The sequence below is a fragment of the Zea mays genome, chromosome 1, assembly GCF_902167145.1.
Source record: "Zea mays cultivar B73 chromosome 1, Zm-B73-REFERENCE-NAM-5.0, whole genome shotgun sequence".
NCBI lineage: Eukaryota > Viridiplantae > Streptophyta > Magnoliopsida > Poales > Poaceae > Zea > Zea mays.
In genome coordinates, this window is record NC_050096.1 from 239734956 (window position 1) to 239761211 (window position 26256).

The 26256-nt window shown below is 45.4% G+C and overlaps 1 protein-coding gene and 1 long non-coding RNA gene across 3 annotated transcripts; one reads left to right on the forward strand and one right to left on the reverse strand.

The window, feature by feature from the left end:
- Window positions 1-1721: 1721 nt before the first annotated feature.
- Window positions 1722-7486, forward strand: LOC103643488 (uncharacterized). 2 transcript variants are annotated; one of them, XR_004855508.1, is made up of 7 exons: window positions 1722-2173; window positions 2262-2658; window positions 3983-4094; window positions 4173-4299; window positions 4870-5146; window positions 5228-5503; window positions 7171-7486. It is a non-coding gene; the product is annotated as an uncharacterized lncRNA (long non-coding RNA). The 2 variants fall into 2 exon arrangements; XR_561044.4 differs by having other exon boundaries at window positions 1738-2173; window positions 2262-2539.
- LOC103643487 (uncharacterized) lies at window positions 3123-3560 on the reverse strand. The gene has a single exon (XM_035964275.1). It carries the CDS (start codon window positions 3558-3560, stop codon window positions 3123-3125), a length of 438 nt encoding a protein of 145 aa, XP_035820168.1.
- Window positions 7487-26256: the final 18770 nt, after the last annotated feature.

Here is a 26256-nt window from a genome sequence, read left to right on the forward strand (position 1 = left end):
CGCCGTCACGCCGTCTAGCTCATCATCGCCCTGAAGCTCAACCTGCCACGTAAGTCGCTACTGACCGGCCATGAATTCTTGTGCGCTGGGACGACGGTCGTTGCTGACGTTATGTGAGTGTCCTCGAACAAGATGTATGTAGAGGCGGTGGTGCAACATCTAGGTGTACTACCTCGCTGATGAGCCCGAGATGCACTTTGTTTGGCAGCCCAGCCAAAAGTCATCGGTACTCGTCATGTCTCGCGCGTTCGACGACTACTATATCAAGGACTGTGGCGTCATCTTGGCGCCAGAGGTGACGCAGAGGAGGACCGACAGTAATGACCACTCGCCATCGTCGGGGTAGCTTTTGTACCGGTCTGCCTTTAATTCACTTAGCAAACACATACACTTGCCTTTTTGTTTAAGCAAACGTGTATGGTGGTGTGTGCCAGATGACTAACGATGTACGAGGGAACTTTTACCAGCACACGTGCTCTCCAATGATGAGACCATGCAAATCATGACATATATCGAAGTTACATGATACTGATGACTGCAATGTAGTAGTGAAACAACTAAATTAAAATAACAAAATTTATGTATGACCAGAATCACGAATAGATTATGAAACATTTTTTATAACAATATAAGACACATTTTGTATATAAATTATCATGATTTTATATGTTCTCGTTGCAACACACGGGCACTTATCTAGTATATATAGAAGCATCAGTTTTTATGGTGATACCACAATCAACAATCCATAAAAAGTCCCACCACTTCTTTCTAATCTAAGTCGCGGTCCCTCCCTCTTTTATAGCAACGCAATTTTCGTAGTTCAACGATTCCACGGTCAACTATTTGCAAAAGGCCCTATCACTTCTTTCTAATATAACATGTGGTCCCTCTCCTCCCACACAATCACGGCTGCCAACAAGACTGAGCATTCGGATATACCCAAAAATTCAGATCGGATTGTTCGATTTTTAAAAGTTTCGAGTATTGAACGGTGGAATCCGAACTTGACTCGAATTTTCGACGACCCGAGATTCCGGATACCTGACAAACTCGTGTTCGGTTTAGATACTAATAACTACCCAATATTTTCAAGCACTGGCAGTCGGGCGTATGCAGTGCAGGCCGCAGCCCACTCGCCCAGCACGGTGAACTGTAGCACTTGTGCAGTACTGCAGTCTGCAGGCGCCAGCCTAACGGCTGAACAGCAAGTCAGCAAGGCCAGGTCCGCATCAAAGCATCAAGCAAACAGCAAGGCATCAGCCATCAAGGCTCAAGGCATTGCGGAGGTGTACGCAGACTGCTGGCACAAATCAGCCAGTTAGCCACTCACGGTCACAAGTGCTCACTAGTGCTCGGCGTCGACGGAGGTGGACGCAGACTGTTGATATTGGAGGCGGACATTGCGGCGCGGCGGCGGACCACGTACCGGTCACCGGTGCTCGACGAGAGTTAGCGCTCGTGGCTCGGCGGCGGCGGCTGCCGGCCTGCCGCTAGGGTTGGATGTGAAGAGAACTAGAGATGTTGACTTGGGCTGGAGATGGAGCGTTGGAGGCTTGGAGCCTTGGCCCGTTGGTCGTTCGACTGACACTGACACGCTAGGTCGCTGGCCGGTGACTGACGCGTGAGCCCGTGAGCGCACCCGACGGCCGACACCATGAGGCCGCGGGCCGCCCCTTCCGAAGACCGCAGTTCCGCTTGGGTTATTAGGTTCGGGTACCGCACTGTTAAACCCGAAGTTCGCTGTAAAAATTCGGGTACCGGGAGGCTCTATCCAAATAGTTTTTTTTTTTGGCTTTTCGGGTTTAGATTCGGGTTTTCGGGTTCGGGATTAGGGTAACGGGTTTTCTATCTAGCCCTAGGTGCCAAGCCAATGCGCAACAGTGCACTGGCGTTGGACACAAACCTATACAGCGTCCGCCGCCCACCGCCTACACGGCTACACCTTCCTCTCTCCGGCGACCTCCCGAAACAGAACTGACTCGCATGGTCTTCGCTCCGTCGCGAGGCCCACGTTAGCGGAGCCTCCCACTCTCTGGCTCAACTGCCTACGTCTGGACCAGATCCTCCATGAGCTCGCGGGAGTGCATTGGTGGCGCGACGCGACCAACGTCGTCTCGACCCTCCTTAGCGGCAACCGAAGACCTGAATCCTACAAAGGCACATGCATGTGGTAAGCAACCATGCCTAATAAAACTTGCATTTTTTACTTTGATTTAGTTGGTGGCGTTTTTTTATGTAAATGATATGTTGGATAAAAGGTGGCCAGGAGGAGGCTCAGATCTGGAATCCAGTCCGAATGTTCCTGACAAGCCAACTGCAACAACGATTATTGCTTCAATTTTAGCGATCTATTTTTTCTAACTTGCAAACCAACATGCTCAAAATTGCAGTCAAATTAGCAATGTTGTCAGATACCAATCCTCCAACTCTGAAATTCGTGAGGTTGCTGCAACGACCAGACTGAACATTATTCATTTTGTTTAAAAGTATGTACTACAAGAGAATAATCGGTTGTCATATGAATGTCATAAACAGGGTATGTGCTTCTAACACTTGCATATTTGGATGGATGATGTTTATGGACGGATAGAGATGTTCCCCTAATACTTTGTACCGTCAAAAGATGCTATGGACACTATAATGGTCTATTAACAAGTAAGAATAATTTGGATAGTCCTCCAAGGTGATGTTTGTGGTGAATCTGTAGTAGATGCATGCAACACGAGAGGACACACATTAAAAATTTCCTTGCTCGTGATTTTTTTCAACTTTTATGGTGCACACAAATGATATCTTTCTATAGCAAAAAATTTTGTCGTGTGTTTCAGTTTGATACATCATGAAAACCTATTGCATATGTAAGACCGTGTCCAGCAGTTCACTCATACACTACAAGAAACTGATAAATGTTCGTGGGTTTTTGTTAAGAACGTGGGTACCGACGTTCTTACATTAGTTAAGTTCATGAGGTTTTTAAGAATGTGGGTACCCACGTTCTTAAATTAAGTCCGTGGGCCTTAGCCAAAACCGTCGAACTTAACCTATTAGGAATGTGGGTACCTACGTTCTTAAATCAAATACGTGGGCCACGTGGACACCGTCGAACTTAACCCAAAAACCTAAATCCCTAACCCCGCACGTCTCTCTTCCTCTCTTTTCCCGCTTCCCACCAGCTCGCAAACGCCGCCGGCCGCCAGCTCGCGCGCCCCGCGCCTCCACTCCCGCATCGTCCCCGCATCGCCTGGTATGGTATAAAAGAGGAGCCTCTTCTCCTCATCGTCCCCGCATCGCCGCATCTTTCCCCCTTCCCTCCCCTCCACTCCCGCAATCTCGTCTCCGCCGTCCGTCGCCGCGCCGTAGCAAGGTGAGTCCCCCAGTGCAGTTTCAGATTTCAGTACTAGTTCGACGCACTGCTCTGTATGTTCACCAAGGAATCTAGTCCCCCCCGCCCCCCCAAGATAATCCGTGTACATATAGGGAGCCTGTTCTTGTTCTCCTGTAGGTATACGACCATCAATTTGGTCTAGACGGACGGACACCGGTAGGTATACGGCCATCCAGTGCAGTCTTATTTCGTCGAGGAGGCGTTTATATGTTTTGTATAGAGGGCGCGAGATTTTTGCTGGATTAGTGTGCCCTCCCTCCCTTGATAAAGCGCTTCGCCGCCACTTGCGTCCTATGAAGTTCTTGACAGATGTGAAATGGTTGGACTCACGGCTGTCGTGGATGGATTCACTCTTTTTAGAATGCCATATGCAGATGTGCTAGGGATATGCCCTCGCTATTGTTTCTGCCTTATCTTCTTTGTATGTAGCCCACTTGTGTTTCTTTTTCTACGGATGCATGATGCTGTTGGAATTTTCTGATTCATTCCAGTAGGGAAACATTGTATCTTCTACTATTGATAACCCACATAGTCGTGTTCATGTTTACTGTAACATGATTCGCCGTTTCACCTCTCATTTTCTGATATGTCTAGGTTAATACATGATTTGCCTACTGTCAGCCTTCTATGGTAGGGCCTAAAAGCTGGGAACAAAAAACAAAAGTATGAAAAGATCAACGAAAGGAAAATTGCTACTTCAACTGAGGTCACACATTGTTCTCTACTAACTGTGTTGCCTTCCTTCTTTGGTGTATCTGTTCTTATTGTGTTTCCCCAACTGTAGGCTCTCTGCCATGGATATCCTACCGAATTTGCTTCTTACTTCCATTATTGTCGCTCACTGCGTTTCGAAGATGCACCGGACTATCAGTACCTGAAGAGACTGTTCAGAGACCTTTTTATTCGGGAAGGTTGGTTTAATACACCCAATATTTCATTTAATGACTAAACCATGTCTGCATTTCTCAGTGTAGCAAAAATGCTAACTCGGAATTATGTTATTGTCTGTAGAAGGAATAAACTTACCCTCCTACCTTAAGTAGTAGTAGAGATTGTATTGGGTATAGAAATGTACTTCTTTTGTTATGTTATATTTTATTGCCCCCTCTCTATTTTGGTTCCTGACCTTGATTTTTGTTTCTTGTATTTTTTTCTGGTCGTCTAGCTGCATGATGAAGTATAATTCCGGATGTATCCTTGAAGTGTAAACATTTAAGGATTGTGTAATTCTTTGGGTACCAAGACCCATTTTTTAAATTTTAAACAATCCAGTTTCTGCTTATTTTCTGAATGACCTGAAAGCTAGCGATATGCCCATATATATAACTACTTTTGATCAACCTGAACACTTTCTCAAGTCATTGCATACAGAGCAAAAATCTTGATATTTGCACCCACTAACAAGATTTATTTCTGTGTCTCAGTCCCTCTGCATGGTCCACAATGATCTGATTCCTTTGGTAACTGTTGTTTATCTGCAGTCGAGGATTCCAGTGTTGACGTATCAGCAGCGACAGAAAATTTCCAGAGCTTAAGCCTACATAATGATGAGTTAGCTGCAAAAAAGACTGCTGAAGATAACCCTGTAGTGTTAATTCCTGGTCATTTGCAAGTTACCAATACAGAATGTGTTAGTTTGAGCTTTGGCAGTTTTGGATCTGGTGCATTTTCTAGGCTACTCCCACAAAAGACCACTGATAGCAATGTGGAATTCCTTGTTTGAGAGGATTCTGCAACAGTAGATCCAATAGATGCCAGGTGAAGCATTTTACTTTTTTGTGGCACTTTCCTTGCCCCTTTGTGCCGGGAATGTTGACATCGTGGAATTGTCTGTTGCAGGAATCAAGATTACTATGAAAGTGGTGCAATAACTTCACCAGCAGAAGAAAATCTTGAGGCCATGCTAGGAACTAACATGGAGAAGTCGATGCACCTTCTGTTTCACAGGCTAATGAGCTCAGTCAGGACGTACTTGATCCTTTTGTACTTAAATATGACGTGCCATCAGTTTCAAGTCATGCTTATTCAAACATGAACACTCCACAACCTAGCACAATAGAGGACCCACAAGGAAACAACCAAGCACATACTCTTTCCCATTTGTCTAACATGATGGTATGTTGTCTCTTCTTTCTGTATTTTTTCTACACATCCTTGGTAATTGATCTTTTGTTGCCATCGATATTTGTGTCTAGTTGGTGTAATTCCTCTTTAATCATTGTTCGCTCCAAACACATAGCTGGTGCTGTCTAGACCTGATAGGTGGGTTTCTTTAAGCATTAGGAACATTTTGAAGCATTAGGAACCTGATAGGTGGTGATGTCTAGACCTGCATGTTCAATTTTAATTATGCAGTGAAGTAAATCATGTTTTCTGTAAAAGTGTTATATAGAAAAGTCATAGCTAACTCCTTTATCTTGCTTGTGCTAAAATTTCATGACCATCGGTCTAGTAGTTTAAAAGTTATGATTTTTCAAAGTCCAATCTCAGAATCTGCCCAGATTCTGTACTGATTTCGAAAATAACCTTGTTTGCCCAAGTTAAACTTAGCATCCGCTCTTAGTAGTTATAGGAGAATTGTAGTACTTTTCTTAAGATTTCCAACAAATTTTGGAGCACACTTTTTGGTGGTCTAGAAGTCAAGTTATGACTGTTTGAAATGTGATGTTTGAATCTGTCAAAAGTCTGGACAATAATATTTGTTTGTATTAACTGACTTTGATACACATTGAATCACCTTGACATTATTATAAATGAGTTGTAGACAATTTTATTAGCTTTCTAAAAAGTCTATGATCACTTGATTTGGATGCCTAAGACTCCAGTTATAGATTTTTGAAGTGAGTAGTCGAATTCTGTCCAAATCTAGACAGAATTTACGTTTAGCACTGTTTGATCTTTCTAAAGGTCGAATCTTGTTATTATGATAATACAAAATTGTAGAAGACTTTATAAGCTTTCTAGAAAGTTCTAGTTTACTATTTTTGGATGCATATCTTATGAGTTATGAGCTAAACAAGTAGTTGTTGTCCTGCTGTCCAAAAATCAGCAAATATTAAAATGATTGCTTGGAGTCTCTTTTGTGTGGGTAACTAGATTTGGTTAGTTCTTGTCTTGATTAATGAAGTCTTGTGATATGAACATACATACTATGGTGGCGCGAGTGCTTTTTAGCTCTGTCTTTCTTCTGTGTCTATCAACCACTCTAATCCTACACGTTCCAATGCCAACTGAATTTGGTTGGGATCATGTCAGCCTACAACAACCCAAGTTGCCGACCTGCTTTGCTGTCTGTTAGAGGACATATTCTTCCTCCCCCACAACCAGGTATGGCATATTGGCCGCCACCACCATGGGGATATCCTACACATCCAATGAGGCCTTGGGGACGCCCCCCATGGCCAACACAACCACTTCCATCACCAGCGGTACGTTCATGATTCATGCTGCTTGCTACTTGTTCATGCTGCAACAAATTGGCCTTCTTTTTTTGGGACTACTCCACTGCTGCTTGTTTCTTGTGATGCCAGCACTTTAGGCTAGGATAGATGTTTATCATGCTTTCCTATATCTTGGTGTACATGTCATTTTGTGATCTTCTTGGAAGCCACATTTTGTGTTTATCATGCTTTCCTATATCTTTGTGTACATGTGATTTAATGCCAGCATTTTGTGATCTTCTTGAAAGCCACATTTTGTGTTTATCATGCTTTCCTATATCTTTGTGTACATGTGATTTAATGCCAGTTGTATATTTATGAGAATTTTGGTTTATTTTATAGGATTATGGCTCTCATCAAGTGACTCCTCCCCCTCACGATGACTTTGCGGACAGATGTCTCAATTCTAGTGGTGCAGCTACGAACAACAATCTGATGTCCTGATCGAGAGCGATGGAGCTAATGTTCAAACTTGTGTGTTTGAACTTGTGAACTAAAAATGTGAACTGTGGATGTGAACTTATGTGAATTTGTGAACTTATGTATTTGGACTTGTGTGAAATTGTGATATGAACATATATCCATGTGTTTGAAATCTGTATTGTATGTGATATTCTGTGTTGCATGTGATTTTATGTTTGTCTAATTTTTCATTTCTGTAATTTTTATTTTTTTCTGGAAAAGGGATAAGAACATAGGTACCCACGTTCTTAATGTTAAGAACGTGGGTACCGTCGAACTTAATGTGCAGCCCACGCAGACCCACGCAGGCCACATAAGTTCGACGGCCACGTTGCACCGTCGAACTTAACAATAAGAACGTGGGTACCGTCAAACTTATGAGAACAATTTTGACGGCCCCGTCGAACTTAAAAACGCACGTTCTTAATGTTAAGTTCGACAGTACCCACGTTCTTAATGTTAAGTTCGTCGGGGCCGTCGAACTTACTTCTCTAAGTTCGTCCAAAAATCATCGTCGGCTATATTCGTCGGTAAATCCACGTTCTTACTGTAAGTTCGTCGGCTTATTACATTAAGTTCAACGGTTTGTCACCCACGTTCTTTAACCAGTTTCCTGTAGTGATATAATCACTCAAAACACTATTTTGCATGCACCGTTTGCAGAGTGGAGTTTGAATATGGCGATGGAGATGGGTAAACTTCGAGAGATAGTCTAACTAGACAAGTGAAAAGTCATTTGAACTAGTGTAGGTTGCATGCACGTGTGCCGTAATCTCATTCTGCACTCTGCAAAATGTATCGGTTAAGTTAAACAGAGAGTCCCTGAGAGTCCTTATATGATTGAATCTATGTCGTCTGAAGAGTAGGGAGACCCAAATTAAGGCCATTAATTAGTTAAGGCTTTCCTTAATTCTGAAGAGAAGAGGGACCCAAATTAAGCGAAGATGTTGAGCATATGGTGGAATCAATATTAGATACATATATGATTGAATTTAATGTAAGTGCAAGATAATTGTATAAATGACTTATGTCTATGAGTGTTGGGTAAACTGTTATTTAGTCCCTTGAATCATCATTATTACGTTGATTGACGAGTACATGGCGTGTTTGTGAAATGTTTCATATTGCTATTCAAAATGTCCCTAGTCTTATGTCATTACGTGGGACAATAGCGATTTTATAGACTAACACATGTATTGGTTGATGATCATGTTCATGGATCATTGATATAGAGATATCAAATCAATAATGTGGAACACATTATAAAGTTTATGGTGTTAGATTGATCCACTGTGAAACGTTGCTAGAATGGTTATGTTAAAAATGTGCCATCAAGTGTTCTCGAGTGGTATACCAGCTAGATCTTTAGACTCGAGGTCGCCGTTGTTTCTCACTATGTGTGTTGATGTATTTTGGGGCTATCAAATGATATTTTGTAACTGGGTAATTATAAAAAGAAGCTTTCGGGTGTACCATGAGACATATGATGGAATGTGAGCAGATCAAGGTGGAATTTATCTCTGTTACATAACAGGAGAGATATCTCTAAGCCCCTTGATTTTCTTGGATTAAGAAAGTGCATGACCATGCTGATATGATTAAAGAGTCAACCATAATGTGACTAAAGAGTTAGTCACAAATTGTAATCCACTACAAGATCGGGTGAAATGTTAAGATATTGCAATGGTGGCACAAATCTCACCTTGAGTTCGATATATATTGTGTCATAAAAAGATCAATACATGTGTATATCAAGGTTCAACCAATATGATCTTTTATATGTGCACAAGGTTCAATATATGCTGATAGGCACCACTATTTACTGATGGCTTGAAAACGGGTTTTGATCATGGTCATCTACATATGAACCTAATTGGTCACACACGCAAGGGATTGGAATAATTGCATACATGATTAACTCCAATGCAAGTGGAAGATTGTTGAATGTATATACTTAAGAGGTAATCATGGTCCATGCACTACCGGAATCCGGGCCTTTGCCGAGTGCCGGCGGCTTTGCCGAGTGCTTTTTATCAGGCACTCGGCAAAGAAGACTTTGCCGAGCGCCGCACTCGGCAAAGTCCTGCGCTCGGTAAAAAGCTTATTTACCGAGTGCAGGACACTCGACATAGCCAAGCACTCGACAAAGACTGCTTTGCCGAGAGTCAAACACTCGGCAAAGATGGCTCTCGGCAAAGGGCCGTTAGCGGCCGTCTACAGCTGACGGCCGTCAGTCTTTGCCGAGTGTCTTCTATAGACACTCGGCAAAGCATATTTTTATTTTTTTTATTTTGGTCACCAAACTTTTTGTGGTATGTTCCTACACTATGTAGACCTACATGTACCATTTTGGGACAATTATAACAGTGTTTTCTATAGCTAGTAGATTTAGTTTGTTTATTTGAATTTCTTCGGAAAATTCAGATTTGAACTGCAGGTCACTCGAAACTTGGAAAACCGTGCATGCAAAAATGATATCCATGCTACTTAGCACAAGTTACGACCGATTTCAGGAGCGGGCCGGAAACTTCGAGCACCATGCTCACTCAACATGACCGTGAACTTGCCATCCAGGTGTTTAAAAATTGTATAAAACACAAACAAAGTCAGAAAATCATGAAACCTGTCCATGTGTCATGATATCATATGTAAAGGCTGTGATAAAAATTTAAAAAAGTTTCGAGAAAGTTGTAACGCACTATGTGTACAAACCTAAGAGATCCACATTGAAACTCTATGATTTCATGTGTAGTTCTCTTAGGTTTCTACACATAATGTCTCATAACTTTCTCCAAACATTCTAAATTTTTTATCACAGACTCTACATATGATATCATGACACGTGGACAAGTTTCATGATTTTCTAAGTTTGTTTGTGTTTTATAAAATTTTTAAACAGCTGTATGGTAAGTTCACGGCCATGTTGAGTGAGCATGGTGCTCGAAGTTTCCGGTCCGCTCCTGAAATCGGTCGTAACTTGTGCTAACTAGCATGAATATCATTTTTGCATGCACGGTTTTCCAAGTTTCGAGTGACCTGCAGTTCAAATGTGATTTTTTCGAAGAAATTCAAATAAACGAACTAAATCTACTAGCTATAGAAAACAATTTTCTAATTGTCTCAAAATGGTACATGTAGGTCTATATAGTATAGGAACATACCACAAAAATTTTGGTTGGGAAAATAAAAAAAAATAAAAATGTACTTTGCCGAGTGTCAAGAAATGACACTCGGCAAAGCAGCCTTTGCCGAGTGCCAGCTCGTTGACACTCGGCAAAGAATTGTAAAAGTATATTTGCCGAGTGCCGCCTAGGGGACACTCGGCAAAGGAGACTTTGCCGAGTGTCAGCGATCTGGCACTCGGCAAAGAATATTTTAAAATTTTAAAAAAAATCTTTGCCGAGTGCCAGATCACGGGCACTCGGCAAAGAAGAGAAATAAACCGCCCGCGGGTTCTCCTTTCTGAAAGGGAAATGTGCCCTTGGGCCATTTCTAAGTATTTTGGTGATTTAGTGTCCAACACAAGTGCCTAATTGTAAAAAGGTGGACAAAGTACAAATCAAGGATAAAGGTATGTTTCTCAGACTTAGTACATTGTTTTATGGACTAATGTATTGTGTCTAAGTGCTGGAAACAGAAAAAATCGAGTTGGAGAAGAGATAGCTCGAGCAGCCAAAGTCTGCTCAGTCTGGGTGCACCGGACTGTCCGGTGGTGCACCGAACAGTGTCCGGTGCGCCAGGCTGGCTCGAGGGAAAAGGCTGCTCTCGGGACTTCGACGACGTTGTACGGCTATAATTCACCGGACTGTCCGGTGTGCACCGGACTGTCCGGTGAGCCAACGGTCGGCAGGGCCAACGGTCGGCCGCGAGATCTGCGCGGGACACGTGGCCGAGCCAACGGCTAGAAGGGGGCACCAGTCTGTCCGGTGTGCACCGGACATGTCCGGTGCGCCAACGGCTCTCAGTCTGCCAACGGTCGACTGTGCCATTTATGGAAGGAAATCGGGCACCGGACAGTGTCCGGTGTGCACCGGACTGTCCGGTGCGCCAGTCGACAGAAGGCAAGATCAGCCTTCCTAGACTGCTCTCAACGGCTCCTAGCTGCCTTGGGGCTATAAAAGGGACCCCTAGGCGCATGGAGGAGGCAACCAAGCATTCCTACAACATTCCTAGGCACCAAGACATCGATTTCGCACATTCTTTTCATTGTGATAGCATATAGAGCTCTAGTGGAGTTGTGAACTCACTGAGTTGTGTTGCGAGCTCTTGTTGCGACTTGTGTGCGTGTTGACACTCTGATTCTTGTGTCTTATGTGCGTTGCTAATCCCTCCCTTGCTCCGTGTTCTTTGTGAATTTCAAGTGTAAGGGCGAGAGGCTCCAAGTTGTGGAGATTCCTCGCAAACGGGATTGAGAAAAAGCAAGCAAAACACCGTGGTACTCAAGTGGGTCTTTGGACCGCTTGAGAGGGGTTGATTGCAACCCTCGTCCGTTGGGACGCCACAACGTGGAGTAGGCAAGCGTTGGTCTTGGCCGAACCACGGGATAACCCACATGCCATCTCTGTGATTGATCCTTGTTGGTTTTTTGTGTTTTGTTGAGGATTCCTCTCTAGCCACTTGGCAATTATTGTGCTAACGATTAACCAAGTTTTGTGGCTTAAGTTTTCAAGTTTCACAGGATCACCTATTCACCCCCCCTCTAGGTGCTCTCAATTGGTATCAGAGCCGTTCTCTTCACAAAGGGACTAACCGCCCGAAGAGATGGATCCTAAGGGGAAGGGTATCGTGATCAACGACAAAGAGAAGGAATCCTTCGTCAACGAGCCGAAGGACGACAAGCCTACCGACTCCGGCTCGGGCCATAGACGGAAAGAAGGGAAGAAGAAGAAGACGAGGCGCATCAAGGAGATCGTCTACTACGACGACAGCGATGAGTCTACTTCTTCCCAAAAGGACGACGACCACAACGACTACGAGAGAAGGAAACCGGTTAATTCGAACTTTTCTTTTGACTACTCTCGTATTCCGCAAAGTTCAAATTCACATTTGCTCTCCATTCCACTCGGCAAGCCTCCACACTTTGATGGAGAGGACTACGGATTTTGGAGCCATAAAATGCGTAGTCACCTATTCTCTCTCCATCCTAGTATATGGGAGATTGTAGAGAGTGGAATGCACTTTGATAGTACGGATAGTCCTGTGTTCATTAATGAGCAAATACATAAGAATGCACAAGCTACTACTGTTCTTCTAGCTTCTTTGTGCAGGGATGAATACCACAAAGTGAGCGGCTTGGATAACGCCAAGCAAATATGGGACACCCTTAAGATTTCTCACGAGGGGAACGACGTCACCTTGCTCACCAAAATGGAGTTGGTGGAGGGCGAGCTTGGACGGTTCGCGATGATAAGGGGCGAGGAGCCAACTCAAACCTACAACCGGCTCAAGACCCTTATCAACAAAATAAGGAGCTACGGAAGCACGCGATGGACGGACCACGACGTCGTCCGACTGTTGCTAAGGTCCTTTACCGTTCTTGATCCTCATTTGGTGAATAATATTCGTGAGAATCCCAGGTACACCAAAATGTCGCCCGAAGAAGTCCTTGGAAAATTCGTTAGCGGGCGAATGATGATCAAGGAGGCGAGGTACGTGGACGACGCCTTGAATGGTCCTATCAACGAGCCGCAACCCCTTGCTCTCAAGGCAACAAGAAGCAAGGAGGCGCTACCTAGAAAGGTGGCACAAATTGAGGCAGTCGGACTTAATGATGAAGAGATGGCCCTCATCATCAAAAGATTCAAGACGGCACTTAAGGGTCGCAAGGGACAGCCAAGCAAGACCAAAGCCAAGAGGAAGCGCTCATGCTTCAAATGCGGTAAGCTTGGTCATTTTATTGCTAACTGTCCCGACAATGATAGTGATCAGGATCAAGGGAACAAGAGGGAGAAAAGGAAGAACTATAAGAAGGCAAAGGGCGAGGCACATCTTGGCAAGGAGTGGGATTCGGATTGCTCCTCGTCCGACTCCGACAATGAAGGACTCGCCGCCACCGCCTTCAACAAGTCATCCCTCTTCCCCAACGAGCGTCACACATGCCTTATGGCAAGGGAGAAGAAGGTATGTACTCGAGACTCTACTTATGCTTCTTCAAGTGAGGATGAATCTAGTGATGATGATGAAATAGATTATTCATGTCTATTTAAGGGCCTAGATAGAACCAAGGTAGATAAAATTAATGAATTAATTGATGCCTTGAATGATAAGAATAGGCTTCTAGAAAAACAAGAAGATTTGTTGTATGAAGAACATGACAAATTTGTAGAAGCACAAAAATCTCATGCTTTAGAAGTTAAAAGAAATGAAATGCTTTCTTGTGAATTATCTTCTTGCCATGAGACAATTTCTAGCTTAAGGAGCATTAATGATGATTTGAATGCTAAGTTAGAAATAGCTAGGAAATCAACAACTTGTGTAGAAAATGTTGGTATTTGCAATAGATGTAAAGATTTTGGTATTGATGCTTGTAGTGAACACATAGCTTCTATTGCAAAGTTAAATGATGAAATGGCTAGTCTTAATGCCCAACTTAAGGCTAGCAAAAGCGATTTTGATAAACTAAAATTTGTTAGGGATGCCTACACGATTGGTAGACACCCCTCAATTAAGGATGGGCTTGGCTTCAAGAGGGAAGCCAAGAACTTAACAAGTCATAAGGCTCCCATCTCCGCCAAGGAGAAAGGGAAGGCCCCTATGGCAAGTAGTACTAAAAAGAACCATGCTTTTATGTACAATAATAGAAGACAGTCTCATAGGAGTTGTAATGCTTTTGATTCACATGCCTATGATTCTTATGCTATGTATGCTTCTAGTTCTTCCTATATGCATTATAGAGATATGCCTAGAAAAAATATTCATCATGTGCCTAGAAAGAATTTTGTTCATGCTCCTAGGAAAGTTATGAATGGTCCCTCTACAATTTATCATGCTTTGAATGCTTCCTTTGCTATTTGTAGAAAGGATAGGAAGATAGTTGCTAGGAAATTAGGGGCAAAATGCAAGGGCGATAAAACTTGCATTTGGGTCCCTAAGAAAATTGTGACTAACCTTGTAGGACCCAACAAGAGTTGGGTACCTAAGACCCAAGCCTAAATTTGCCTTGCAGGTTTATGCATCCGGGGGTTCAAGCTGGATTATCGACAGCGGATGCACAAACCATATGACGGGGGAGAAGAAGATGTTCACCTCCTACGTCAAGAATGAGGATTCCCAAGATTAAATCATATTCGGTGATGGGAACCAAGGCAAGGTGAAAGGTTTAGGCAAGATTGCAATATCCAATGAGCACTCTATCTCTAATGTGTTTTTAGTTGAGTCTCTTGGATATAATTTACTATCTGTTAGTCAATTATGTAATATGGGATATAACTATTTATTTACAAATGTAGATGTGTCTGTCTTTAGAAGATGTGATGGTTCACTAGCTTTTAAGGGTGTACTAGACGGCAAACTTTATTTGGTTGATTTTGCAAAAGAAGAGGCCGGTCTAGATGCATGCTTAATGGCTAAGACTTGCATGGGCTGGTTGTGGCATCGCCGCTTAGCACATGTGGGGATGAAGAACCTCCACAAGCTTCTAAAGGGAGAACACGTGATAGGTCTAACCAATGTTCATTTCGAAAAAGATAGACCTTGTGCAGCTTGTCAAGCAGGTAAACAGGTGGGAGGCTCTCATCACACCAAAAATGTGATGACAACATCAAGACCCCTGGAGCTGCTACATATGGACCTCTTCGGACCCGTCGCCTATCTGAGCATAGGAGGAAGTAAGTATGGTCTAGTTATTGTTGATGACTTTTCCCGCTTCACTTGGGTGTTCTGTTTGCAGGATAAGTCTGAAACCCAAGGGACCCTCAAGCGCTTCCTCAGGAGAGCTCAAAATGAGTTTGAGCTCAAGGTGAAGAAGATAAGGAGCGACAACGGGTCTGAATTCAAGAATCTTCAAGTGGAGGAGTTCCTTGAGGAGGAGGGGATCAAGCACGAGTTCTCCGCTCCCTACACACCTCAGCAAAATGGTGTGGTAGAGAGGAAGAACAGGACACTCATAGATATGGCGAGGACTATGCTTGGAGAGTTCAAGACCCCCGAGTGCTTTTGGTCGGAAGCCGTGAACACGGCTTGCCACGCCATCAACAGGGTTTACCTTCACCGCCTCCTCAAGAAGACTTCATATGAGCTGCTGACTGGTAACAAACCCAATGTATCGTACTTTCGTGTATTTGGGAGTAAATGCTACATTCTAGTGAAGAAGGGTAGGAATTCCAAATTTGCTCCCAATGCCGTAGAAGGGTTTTTATTAGGTTATGATTCAAATACAAAGGCGTATAGGGTCTTCAACAAATCATCGGGTTTGGTTGAAGTCTCTAGCAACGTTGTATTTGATGAGACTAATGGCTCTCCAAGAGAGCAAGTTGTTGATCTTGATGATGTAGATGAAGAAGACGTTCCAACGGCCGCGATACGCACCATGGCGATTGGAGATGTACGGCTTCAGGAACAATTGGAGCAAGATCAACCGTCTTCCTCAACTATGGTGCAACCCCCAACTCAAGATGACGAACAGGTACCTCAAGTGGAGGCGCATGATCAAGGGGAGCACAGGATGTTCAAATTGAAGAGGAAGAAGCACCTCAGGCACCTCCAACCCAAGTTCGAGTGACGATTCAAAGGGATCATCCTGTCGACCAGATATTGGGTGATATTAGCAAGGGAGTAACTACTCGTTCAAGATTAGTTAATTTTTGTGAGCATTACTCTTTTGTCTATTCTATTGAGCCTTTCAGGGTAGAAGAGGCCTTGCTAGATCCGAACTGGGTGTTGGCCATGCAGGAGGAACTCAACAATTTCAAGCGCAATGAAGTTTGGACACTGGTGCCTCGCCTCAAGCAAAATGTTGTGGGAACCAAGTGGGTGTTCCGCAACAAACAGGACGAGCACGGGGTGGTGACAAGGAACAAGGCTCGGCTTGTGGCAAAAGGTTATGCCCAAGTCGCAGGTTTGGACTTTGAGGAGACTTTTGCTCCTGTGGCTAGGCTAGAGTCAATTCGTATCTTGCTAGCATATGCCGCTCACCATTCTTTCAGGTTGTACCAAATGGATGTGAAGAGCGCTTTCCTCAACGGGCCAATCAAGGAGGAGGTGTACGTGGAGCAACCCCCTGGCTTCGAGGATGAACGGTACCCTGACCACGTGTGTAAGCTCTCTAAGGCGCTCTATGGACTTAAGCAAGCCCCAATAGCATGGTATGAATGCCTTAGAGACTTTTTAATTGCTAATGCTTTCAAGGTCGGGAAAGCCGATCCAACTCTTTTTACTAAGACTTGCGATGGTGATCTTTTTGTATGCCAAATTTATGTCGATGACATAATATTTGGTTCTACTAATCAAAAGTCTTGTGAAGAGTTTAGCAGGGTGATGACACAGAAGTTCGAGATGTCGATGATGGGCGAGTTGAACTACTTCCTTGGGTTCCAAGTGAAGCAACTCAAGGACGGCACTTTCATCTCCCAAACGAAGTACACGCAAGACTTGCTAAAGCGGTTTGGGATGAAGGATGCCAAGCCCGCAAAGACACCGATGGGAACTGACGGACACACCGACCTCAATAAAGGAGGTAAGTCCGTTGATCAAAAAGCATACCGGTCTATGATAGGGTCTTTACTTTATTTGTGTGCTAGCAGACCGGATATTATGCTTAGCGTATGCATGTGTGCTAGATTTCAATCCGATCCTAAGGAGTGTCACTTAGTGGCTGTGAAGCGAATTCTTCGATATTTAGTCGCTACGCCTTGCTTCGGGATCTGGTATCCAAAGGGGTCTAACTTTGACTTGATTGGATATTCAGATTCCGACTATGCTGGATGTAAGGTCGATAGGAAGAGTACATCGGGGACGTGCCAATTCTTAGGAAGGTCTCTGGTGTCGTGGAACTCTAAGAAACAAACCTCCGTTGCCCTATCCACCGCTGAGGCCGAGTACGTTGCCGCAGGACAGTGTTGCGCGCAACTACTTTGGATGAGGCAAACCCTCCGGGACTTTGGCTACAATCTGAGCAAAGTCCCACTCCTATGTGATAATGAGAGTGCTATCCAAATAGCGGAAAATCCTGTTGAGCACAGCCGCACAAAGCACATTGACATCCGGCATCACTTTTTGAGAGACCACCAGCAAAAGGGAGATATCGAAGTGTTTCATGTTAGCACCGAGAACCAGCTAGCCGATATCTTCACTAAGCCTTTAGATGAAAAGACCTTTTGCAGGCTGCGTAGTGAGCTAAATGTCCTAGATTCGCGGAACTTGGATTGAATTATAGCATACATGTGTTTATGCCTTTGATCATGTTCATTCTGCATATTGTTGCTTATTGTGGTGCTCAAGTTGTACAAACACTCCCTGGACCTCACAAGTCCTTTTTGCAAGTGATGCACATATTTAGGGGGAGCTGTGCTACAACTTGACTCTTTGAGACTAACCATGTACTTGAGTTTGAATGTTTTAGTCTTCAAGGAGGATTGAAAGGGAAAAGGTGGACTTGGACCATGCAAGACTTCCACTGCACTCCGATGAAAAGAGTAACTTTTCCAAGTTCATCTTCATACTCTTATTGCCTTTGTGTTCTCATTTGAAGATTTTGGTGAGGCAATGGGGTTAGAAGGCCAAGATTGATCCCGTTTTGGTGCTTGATGCCAAAGGGGGAGAAAATAAAGGCCAAAGCAATAGATGGATCAGCTACCACTTGAGAAATTTTGAAAATAGTAGATTAGAGCTTTTGGTTTGTCAAAACTCTTTTATTGTCTCTTATGTCAAAAGTTGGCCTCTTGTGGGGAGAAGTGTTGATTATGGGAAAAAGGGGGAGTTTTTGAAATCCTTGATCAAATTTCTTTGGAAAACCTCTCTTTATGTCTCTCCAAGTGGATTTGACTTAGAGATAGGAATTTGAGTTTGATTTGCAAAAACAAACCAAGTGGTGGCAAAGAGTGATCCATATGTCAAATTTGAATCAAAACAATTTGAGTTCTTATTTGAAGTGATTTTGTACTTGTTCTACTTGCTTTATGTTGTGTTGGCATAAATCGCCAAAAAGGGGGAGATTGAAAGGGAAATGTGCCCTTGGGCCATTTCTAAGTATTTTGGTGATTTAGTGTCCAACACAAGTGCCTAATTGTAAAAAGGTGGACAAAGTACAAATCAAGAATAAAGGTATGTTTCTCAGACTTAGTACATTGTTTTATGGACTAATGTATTGTGTCTAAGTGCTGGAAACAGAAAAAATCGAGTTGGAGAAGAGATAGCTCGAGCAGCCAAAGTCTGCTCAGTCTGGGTGCACCGGACAGTGTCCGGTGCGCCAGGCTGGCTCGAGGGAAAAGGCTGCTCTCGGGACTTCGACGGCGTTGTACGGCTATAATTCACCGGACTGTCCGGTGTGCACCGGACTGTCCGGTGAGCCAACGGTCGGCAGGGCCAACGGTCGGCCGCGCGATCTGCGCGGGACACGTGGCCGAGCCAACGGCTAGAAGGGGGCACCGGTCTGTCCGGTGTGCACCGGACATGTCCGGTGCGCCAACGGCTCTCAGTCTGCCAACGGTCGACTGTGCCATTTATGGAAGGAAATCGGGCACCGGACAGTGTCCGGTGTGCACCGGACTGTCCGGTGCGCCAGTCGACAGAAGGCAAGATCAGCCTTCCTAGACTGCTCTCAACGGCTCCTAGCTGCCTTGGGGCTATAAAAGGGACCCCTAGGCGCATGGAGGAGGCAACCAAGCATTCCTACAACATTCCTAGGCACCAAGACATCGATTTCGCGCATTCTTTTCATTGTGATAGCATATAGAGCTCTAGTGGAGTTGTGAACTCACTGAGTTGTGTTGCGAGCTCTTGTTGCGACTTGTGTGCGTGTTGACACTCTGATTCTTGTGTCTTATGTGTGTTGCTAATCCCTCCCTTGCTCCGTGTTCTTTGTGAATTTCAAGTGTAAGGGCGAGAGGCTCCAAGTTGTGGAGATTCCTCGCAAACGGGATTGAGAAAAAGCAAGCAAAACACCGTGGTACTCAAGTGGGTCTTTGGACCGCTTGAGAGGGGTTGATTGCAACCCTCGTCCGTTGGGACGCCACAACGTGGAGTAGGCAAGCGTTGGTCTTGGCCGAACCACGGGATAACCCATGTGCCATCTCTGTGATTGATCCTTGTTGGTTATTGTGTTTTGTTGAGGATTCCTCTCTAGCCACTTGGCAATTATTGTGCTAACGATTAACCAAGTTTTGTGGCTTAAGTTTTCAAGTTTCACAGGATCACCTATTCACCCCCCCTCTAGGTGCTCTCACTTTCTCCTTCTTTCTCTCATCTCACTCTCTCTCACCCCGCCATCCGCGCACCGCCATCCGCTCGCTGCCGCGCCCGCCCCTCGCCGCGCCGTCCAGCCGCCCGCCCCTCGCCACGGCCGTGCCGGCCGCCCGTCGCGCCCACCCACTCACACGCGCGCCGCCGCGCCCTCACCGCCGCCGCGCCGTGCTCGCCCTCACCACCGTCGTGCTCGCCGCGTCCACGCCCGCCGCGCTCGCCGTGCTCGCCGTGCCCGCAGCCGCGCCTGCCGTGCCCCTCACCCGCGCCCGCCGCGCTCGCCGTGCCCGCGCCCGCGCTGCCGTGCCCCTCACCCGCGCCCGCCGCGCTCGCCGTGCCCGCGCCCGCGCCGTCGTGCCCCTCGCCACCGCCGCCCGGCCACGCCACGCGTACCATCGTCGCCCCCACACGAGGTATAAACTTTTTATGCGTCAATTCACCATGTAGTTGTGGATCTACCAAGTTATTCGCATCTCCATCATGAAGCATTGTGATGGCTTGCAATGGGAAATAAGAAATGTGACAACTGCTAGTAGTGTATACTTTAGGTGAATTTCTTCTTACTGTGTGCATGTCAGCCATCGTGCTGTTAGTTTTATTTGCAGGTTTTAAAAACCTCAACGTACATGGGAGGTGTTGTCGATTTTTTTTGTATTAACATACTTGTGTTTCTTTTTTACAGAGAAGATACTTGTCTTCCTAGCCGCTGCGGGTCTGCCTGCACCGCGTCGCGTCGCCACTGCACCGACCCGCCACAGCCCCACTAGCCTGACTCCACCACCACCCTAGGTATAACCTCTATTTCCGCATCATGGTCGTAGATCACGTAACCCAGTTAGGCGTCTCCCATTCGAAAGAGATACGGTGTAGAACCTCTATTTCCGCATCCTTGGCCTTCTATGCAGGGAACACTTCCCTGGACTTGTCGAGTACGCCGGAGTGACGAGCCCAGCCTACACCTTCGACCACTACGTCGTTGCCCCCGATGCAGTAGATCGGGACGACAGAGAATTCAACAACAAGGCGGAGCGGGTGAAGCAAGAGCTGTGGGTAAGTCTTCCTCGCACTATATTGTTTAATAAGTCGCATTTGTTGCATATTCTTGAAATAATGTATGGATACATCGTCTTTGTATGTAGGATTTCTTCAGATGCGAGGCTGGATATGAGGCCAGGGCGGATGTGGTGGCTACCACGAGCTGTAAGAAGCTCGTCGTGGACATGCACTATGAGGCGCGCATCCAGGCCATCGTCACTTACCACGGCTCCGTCCTTGGGGAGAAGGTGAGCAAGAAGGACGCCCGAACCATGTCGTTGACTCCGGACCAGTACTTGCAGGTAAATACAAAACTTTATTATTGGTATTAAATATGCTTAATTTTATCTTCTGATATGCCGTGTACTTGTATTTTTAGATGATTCCTTATTGGTGCGCCCTGCATCCTGAGTGCTGGGAGCAGATGGTGCAGAGGTGGTGCTCGGCTGAGTGGGATGAGGCGCACAACGCTAGCTGGGAACAACGTTTGATGATGCAAGGTCCCTCCCACCATCAAGGCAGCCGCAGCCTGAGCAAATACGCGGAAACATGGGTACGCGCTCTTTTTTATTTAGGTATATAACTTTCGATTAGACATGATTTCTAACCATCTCGTTGGTTTTCTCGCAGTCAGCGGCACATGGTGGCGCGCCTTGCTCCATCTTCTCGGCATATGCTATGGCCCACAAGGGGAAGGCGACGTCCGACATCACCTACAACCCGGATGACGGGCCCGAGGTGTACACCAACCCCGCCGTCCACAGCCGCCTCAGTGAGTACACCGCCATGGCCAAGGAGGTCCATGGGCCAGATTACGATCCGAGGACCGAGGACATCGACGGAGATGTCCTCATGAGGGTCGGAGGAGGCAAGAGGCATGGGCGGTACTGGATTGCCGACGGGGCAATCGACTCGTCCTCCACTCCCACTCTATCTCAGGTGCGAGCAAGGAGCACGAGCGCGAGCCCAGCCATACGACCTCGGCAGGACACCTCACAGCATCGTATCCAGCAACTCCAGGTTATTCCTTATCTATTCATCGTTCATTGATTATTATATATCTTCTCTTTGCATTATCGTAACATTAGGGCGAAATATTACAGACTCAGCTAGATGATGAGAGGAGGCAACGTGAGGAGCTGGAGAAGAGGATGGCGGAGATGTTCGCGTACATGCAGAGCCTTGGCGCCGCACAGGGTCATGCTCCACCACCTCCGTTGTTCCCTGCAACTGACCCTGCTGAGTTCACTACTCTTGTGAGTATCAAAATTTTAGTACTGCATGATATATATTCATATGTTCTCACACATGCAATCTCTTCTCTGTGCAGGGTCAATCGGCGGCGTCGAACAACCCTCACGGCTCACGCTTCGTCCAGCCCTTCGCCGAACCAGTCCAGATGCCCACCTCGTTGATGACCTGTTTTGTGATGATCCAGACTTATATTTGTGAGTGTTGGTGATGTTAGTTATACTTGGTCTTGTGAGATACTTAGTGAGACTTATGTGCTGTGAAACCTGATTTTATGTGGTGATATTTGTGATATATATGGTGTTGATGATAAATATGTTGATTCTGTGATGCGAATGATATATAATGTGATGTGAATGATATATATCTTTTGTTTGTTTGGATGGAACAACAAAAACAAATAAAAAAGGGACTTCTTGGTCACTTTGCCGAGTGTAACACTCGGTAAAGGGTATCTTTGCTGAGTGCTATGACCATGGCACTCGGCAAAGAAGGACACCTGGGAACCGGTAAAGCCTTCTTTCCCGAGTGCTGTGGTCAAGGCACTCGGCAAAGAAGCTACCTTTACCGAGTGCCGCCCAGCGCACTCGGCAAAGGGACTGGCAAAGGGGCCCACTGGAGGACTCTTTGTCGAGAGCCAGTCCACTAGACACTCGGCAAAGAAGCCTCCTTTGCCGAGTGCCTACGAGAGCTCTCGGCACAGGGACTGGCGGTGGGGCCCACTGGAGCTGTCTTTGCTGAGGGCCATGATAGCAGACACTCGGCAAAATTGGCCTCTTTGCCGAGTGCCAAAGAAGATACTCGGCAAAGGATCCGTCACCGTCACTTGGCGCCGTGACGGCGACTTTTCTTTGCCGAGTACCAAATGGCACTCAGCAAATTCTTTGCCGAGTGCCTGACAAAAAGTACTCGGCAAAGAGGCCGTTGCCGATGTACAGTTCGCCGAGCGTTCTTTGCCGAGTGTTACACTCGGCAAAGTGTTTGCCGAGTGCCTAAGGCACTCGGCAAAGGAGCTGTGTCCGGTAGTGATGAGAACACTAATGCACCTTTAGAGCAAAAGACTATTAGCAAATGTTTATATATATGACGGGGTTGGCGTGCTCGAGAAGATCATCTTAGCTGCAGCTATCGCTACTCTCCATAGGGTTGTAGATGCTCAAGACACCACCATCGTTTCTCTTGCTGCATGCTCGGTGCTAGCGTACCGATGTTACAATCTTTCATCCCCTTATGTGTGGAACTCCGGAGACATTGCTATAGTTGATGCAGCGTTGTTCAATAACAAACTTATGGAGCGCAAGTGAATATGTTACTGACGTTGGCACGTGAGGATGTTCGACTACTTCCACTATATTGACGCGTTATTTTTTCGCTGTGCTACACGGCTATTGATAATTAATGATCTGTAATCCTCGTCTCGCATGTCGTTGTTTTGGTTTAACATTGTAGATATACCGGTACGTAGCATATACATTTTCTATCAGGTATATGTCGAGTCCAGAAAAGATAGACGTTAATTAGTTCAATTATTGTGTTTCATGGGTGTGCACTTCATTCGTCTAAAAAAATGCAAAAAAAAAGGGTACAATTCCATAGGTGTGCACTTCATCCAACGGGAAAATTAGCTTATTTTCATGTAGATACTTTAACTTTTGTTGGCTTATGGACGACGGAAGTTAACGCGAATCTTGTAGCGTGCCCTTGAACTCTTAAGAACAAAGATAGACGTTAGTTTTAATTATTGTGTTCCATAGGTCTGCACTCCATCCGTCTCAAAAGAAGAAGAAAAGCAATTCAATGTGTACATTAATCAACGTCAAAGCTGAGAGTATGTTAAGGCCCGGTTTTACGTCTCTATAAATTGTTAGCTATTTAGTTTGGTTGAGGCAACTTACAACTGATGACTATTTGAGAAATATGACTAATAATTAGTTAGAGATGTTTGAATGCACTAGAGTTAGTGGTTAAAATTAGCTGGAGACATCCAAACATACTAGCAGATAGTTCAACTATAAGCTATTTTTAGTAAATTAGTTAAAAGTTAGGCAACTATTTGTTAGCTAGCTAATTGTACTAGTGATTTTTTTAGCCAACTAAATTCAACGACGAAAGTACCATTGCTGGTTGCTGCCGGCTGCCCTGCACTGGCACTGCACTTGCACCAGTAGTGGGCATGAAGCGGTGCACGGTGCAGCTGCTAGCGCCTCTTTGCACGGACCAGCGGCAGAGGCCTGCTCCCGTATGCTTCTCTCATCCCTCACCTCAATCTCGACAGGCCTGCTCCCGATCGATCAAGCTAAAGCTTGTAACGTGCAGGTCACTGATCTTACTCTCGAAGTAAAGACGACGACAAAGGTGACCGCGCTAGCTTTGAACATGTCCCTGGGGCTAGACCGTGAGGATTTGGCCTAGTGACGCAGACGCCGGATTCCGCGAGCGCGGAGCTAGTAGCTAACAGGGGTTTGATCGATTGAGACGTCCTCTGAGTGATGGATACGTACGTTACGTACGTACAAGGACACAAGGTGCATGATGAATGTGACACTGGACATCTATCGTGGCGGTACGCGTGCCAACTTCGTCTCTCCGATCCAATCCTTGTCTTCTCGGCGTTCGATTTGTGAGCACAAGACTCTGAGATAGATCCAGCTAGGAACCGCATCCGATGTCCTGGAATCTTATTGCATGACCCATACGAAAACCTGTCTCCTCACTATCCCATGCTTCCCATGTGTCTGTCAGCGATCTCGCGGCCGCGCGCTCCGGCCACTGGCAGCCCAATCCAACGAACCCAAAGCTTGCGCGTGTCTAAGCTGCTTACGTGGCATGGTGATCTGGCCAAAGAACACACGGTTTGTTGGATCTTTTATGGGCTTGGCCCATTTATTGAATAAACTCTATGGTGTGTAATGGTGGAGAATACCAATAGTACCACATTGGAAGTCCAAGGGTCTTTTGCCTTGACTTATATGGTGGGATTTATTCCACTTAACTTGAGAAGTCAAGAAATGGACAAGGGCGTGCCACACGCGCGCGCGCCGCCGCCGCCCGGGCGTGGCGTGGCGTGGCGGGCGGGCGGGCGTGGTTGTGTTAATTTTTAGCACTCACTAACCGCGTCAGCCGAGTGACCCTGTCTCTTCGTCAGCCAGCCGAGTGACCCTTCTCCTTCAGCTGCCGACTTATGGCGTGACTCGGCAAGAGCTGGCCGACTCATGACATAACTCGGCTAGAGCTGGCCGACTCTTGGCGTGACTCGGCGACCTTTCTCCTTCAGCTTCCCTCTGCGAGAGGTTAAATAGAGGAGCACCCCTGTCACTCGGTACACGCGAGAAACACTTTCAGTCTCACAGTCCAGCAGCCGAGTGAGGGTATTTCCATCTCGTGACTCTGCGCGCACGGAGAAGCGAGAGGGCAGGTGCCTCCGAAGCCGGTGCCGTTCGAGACCTTGCACGGGGGATCGGCAATTAGGTTTTTGGGGAGCGTCTACGCGACTGCCCAAAACATCACCAACATGACAAAAGAAGCTGGCCAAGGATCTGGATCATCAGAGCGCATCGGAGGGTATGATCGTTTTATTTACTTACTGTTTTGTGTTCTGGATATTATATATGTTTCGTATATTCATCTATGCTGTTTCATATTTAGAAATGATTTTATCTTATCTGTTCTGTCTTATTGTAATATGATAGATCTGTCTGTTTTAATTTTACAGTCATGCTGTTTGTGTTTCTATCTGTTTATTTTCAATTGTTCAGTCAGTTTACATGTTTATCGTATTTATATGATTTATATAATTCATATGCTTTATGCTCTCACGATCCATATTGTTATGGATATATTTGATGTCATGGTTAATTATCTTTTATATGTCATCATCATAATATTAATTTATGGAATTAAAATGATACGGAAAATGCCTATTTTTCTAACATTCCAAAAACCTAATGTTAGGCATTTTTCTGTCAGAGGTTTTGCTGCTGTGCTAAAGCCTGATCCTTTTGATGGTAAAAACTTCTTGATATGGAAAGCTAAGATGGAATTGTGGCTAACTGCAATGTCTTGTTTTCATGCCGCTGAGGGCAAGCCTGCAAACTTACCTCCTGAGGATGAGGCTAAGTTTAAGGCTGAAGACAACCTCTTTCGAGGTGCAGTGATTAGCGCACTTGACACTAAATTCCAGAAAAGCTATATCATCCTTCCCACAGGGAAAGAGCTGTGGGATGCTCTTGTTGGAAAGTTTGGAGTTACTGATGCTGGTAGCGAGCTGTATCTCATGGAGCAGCT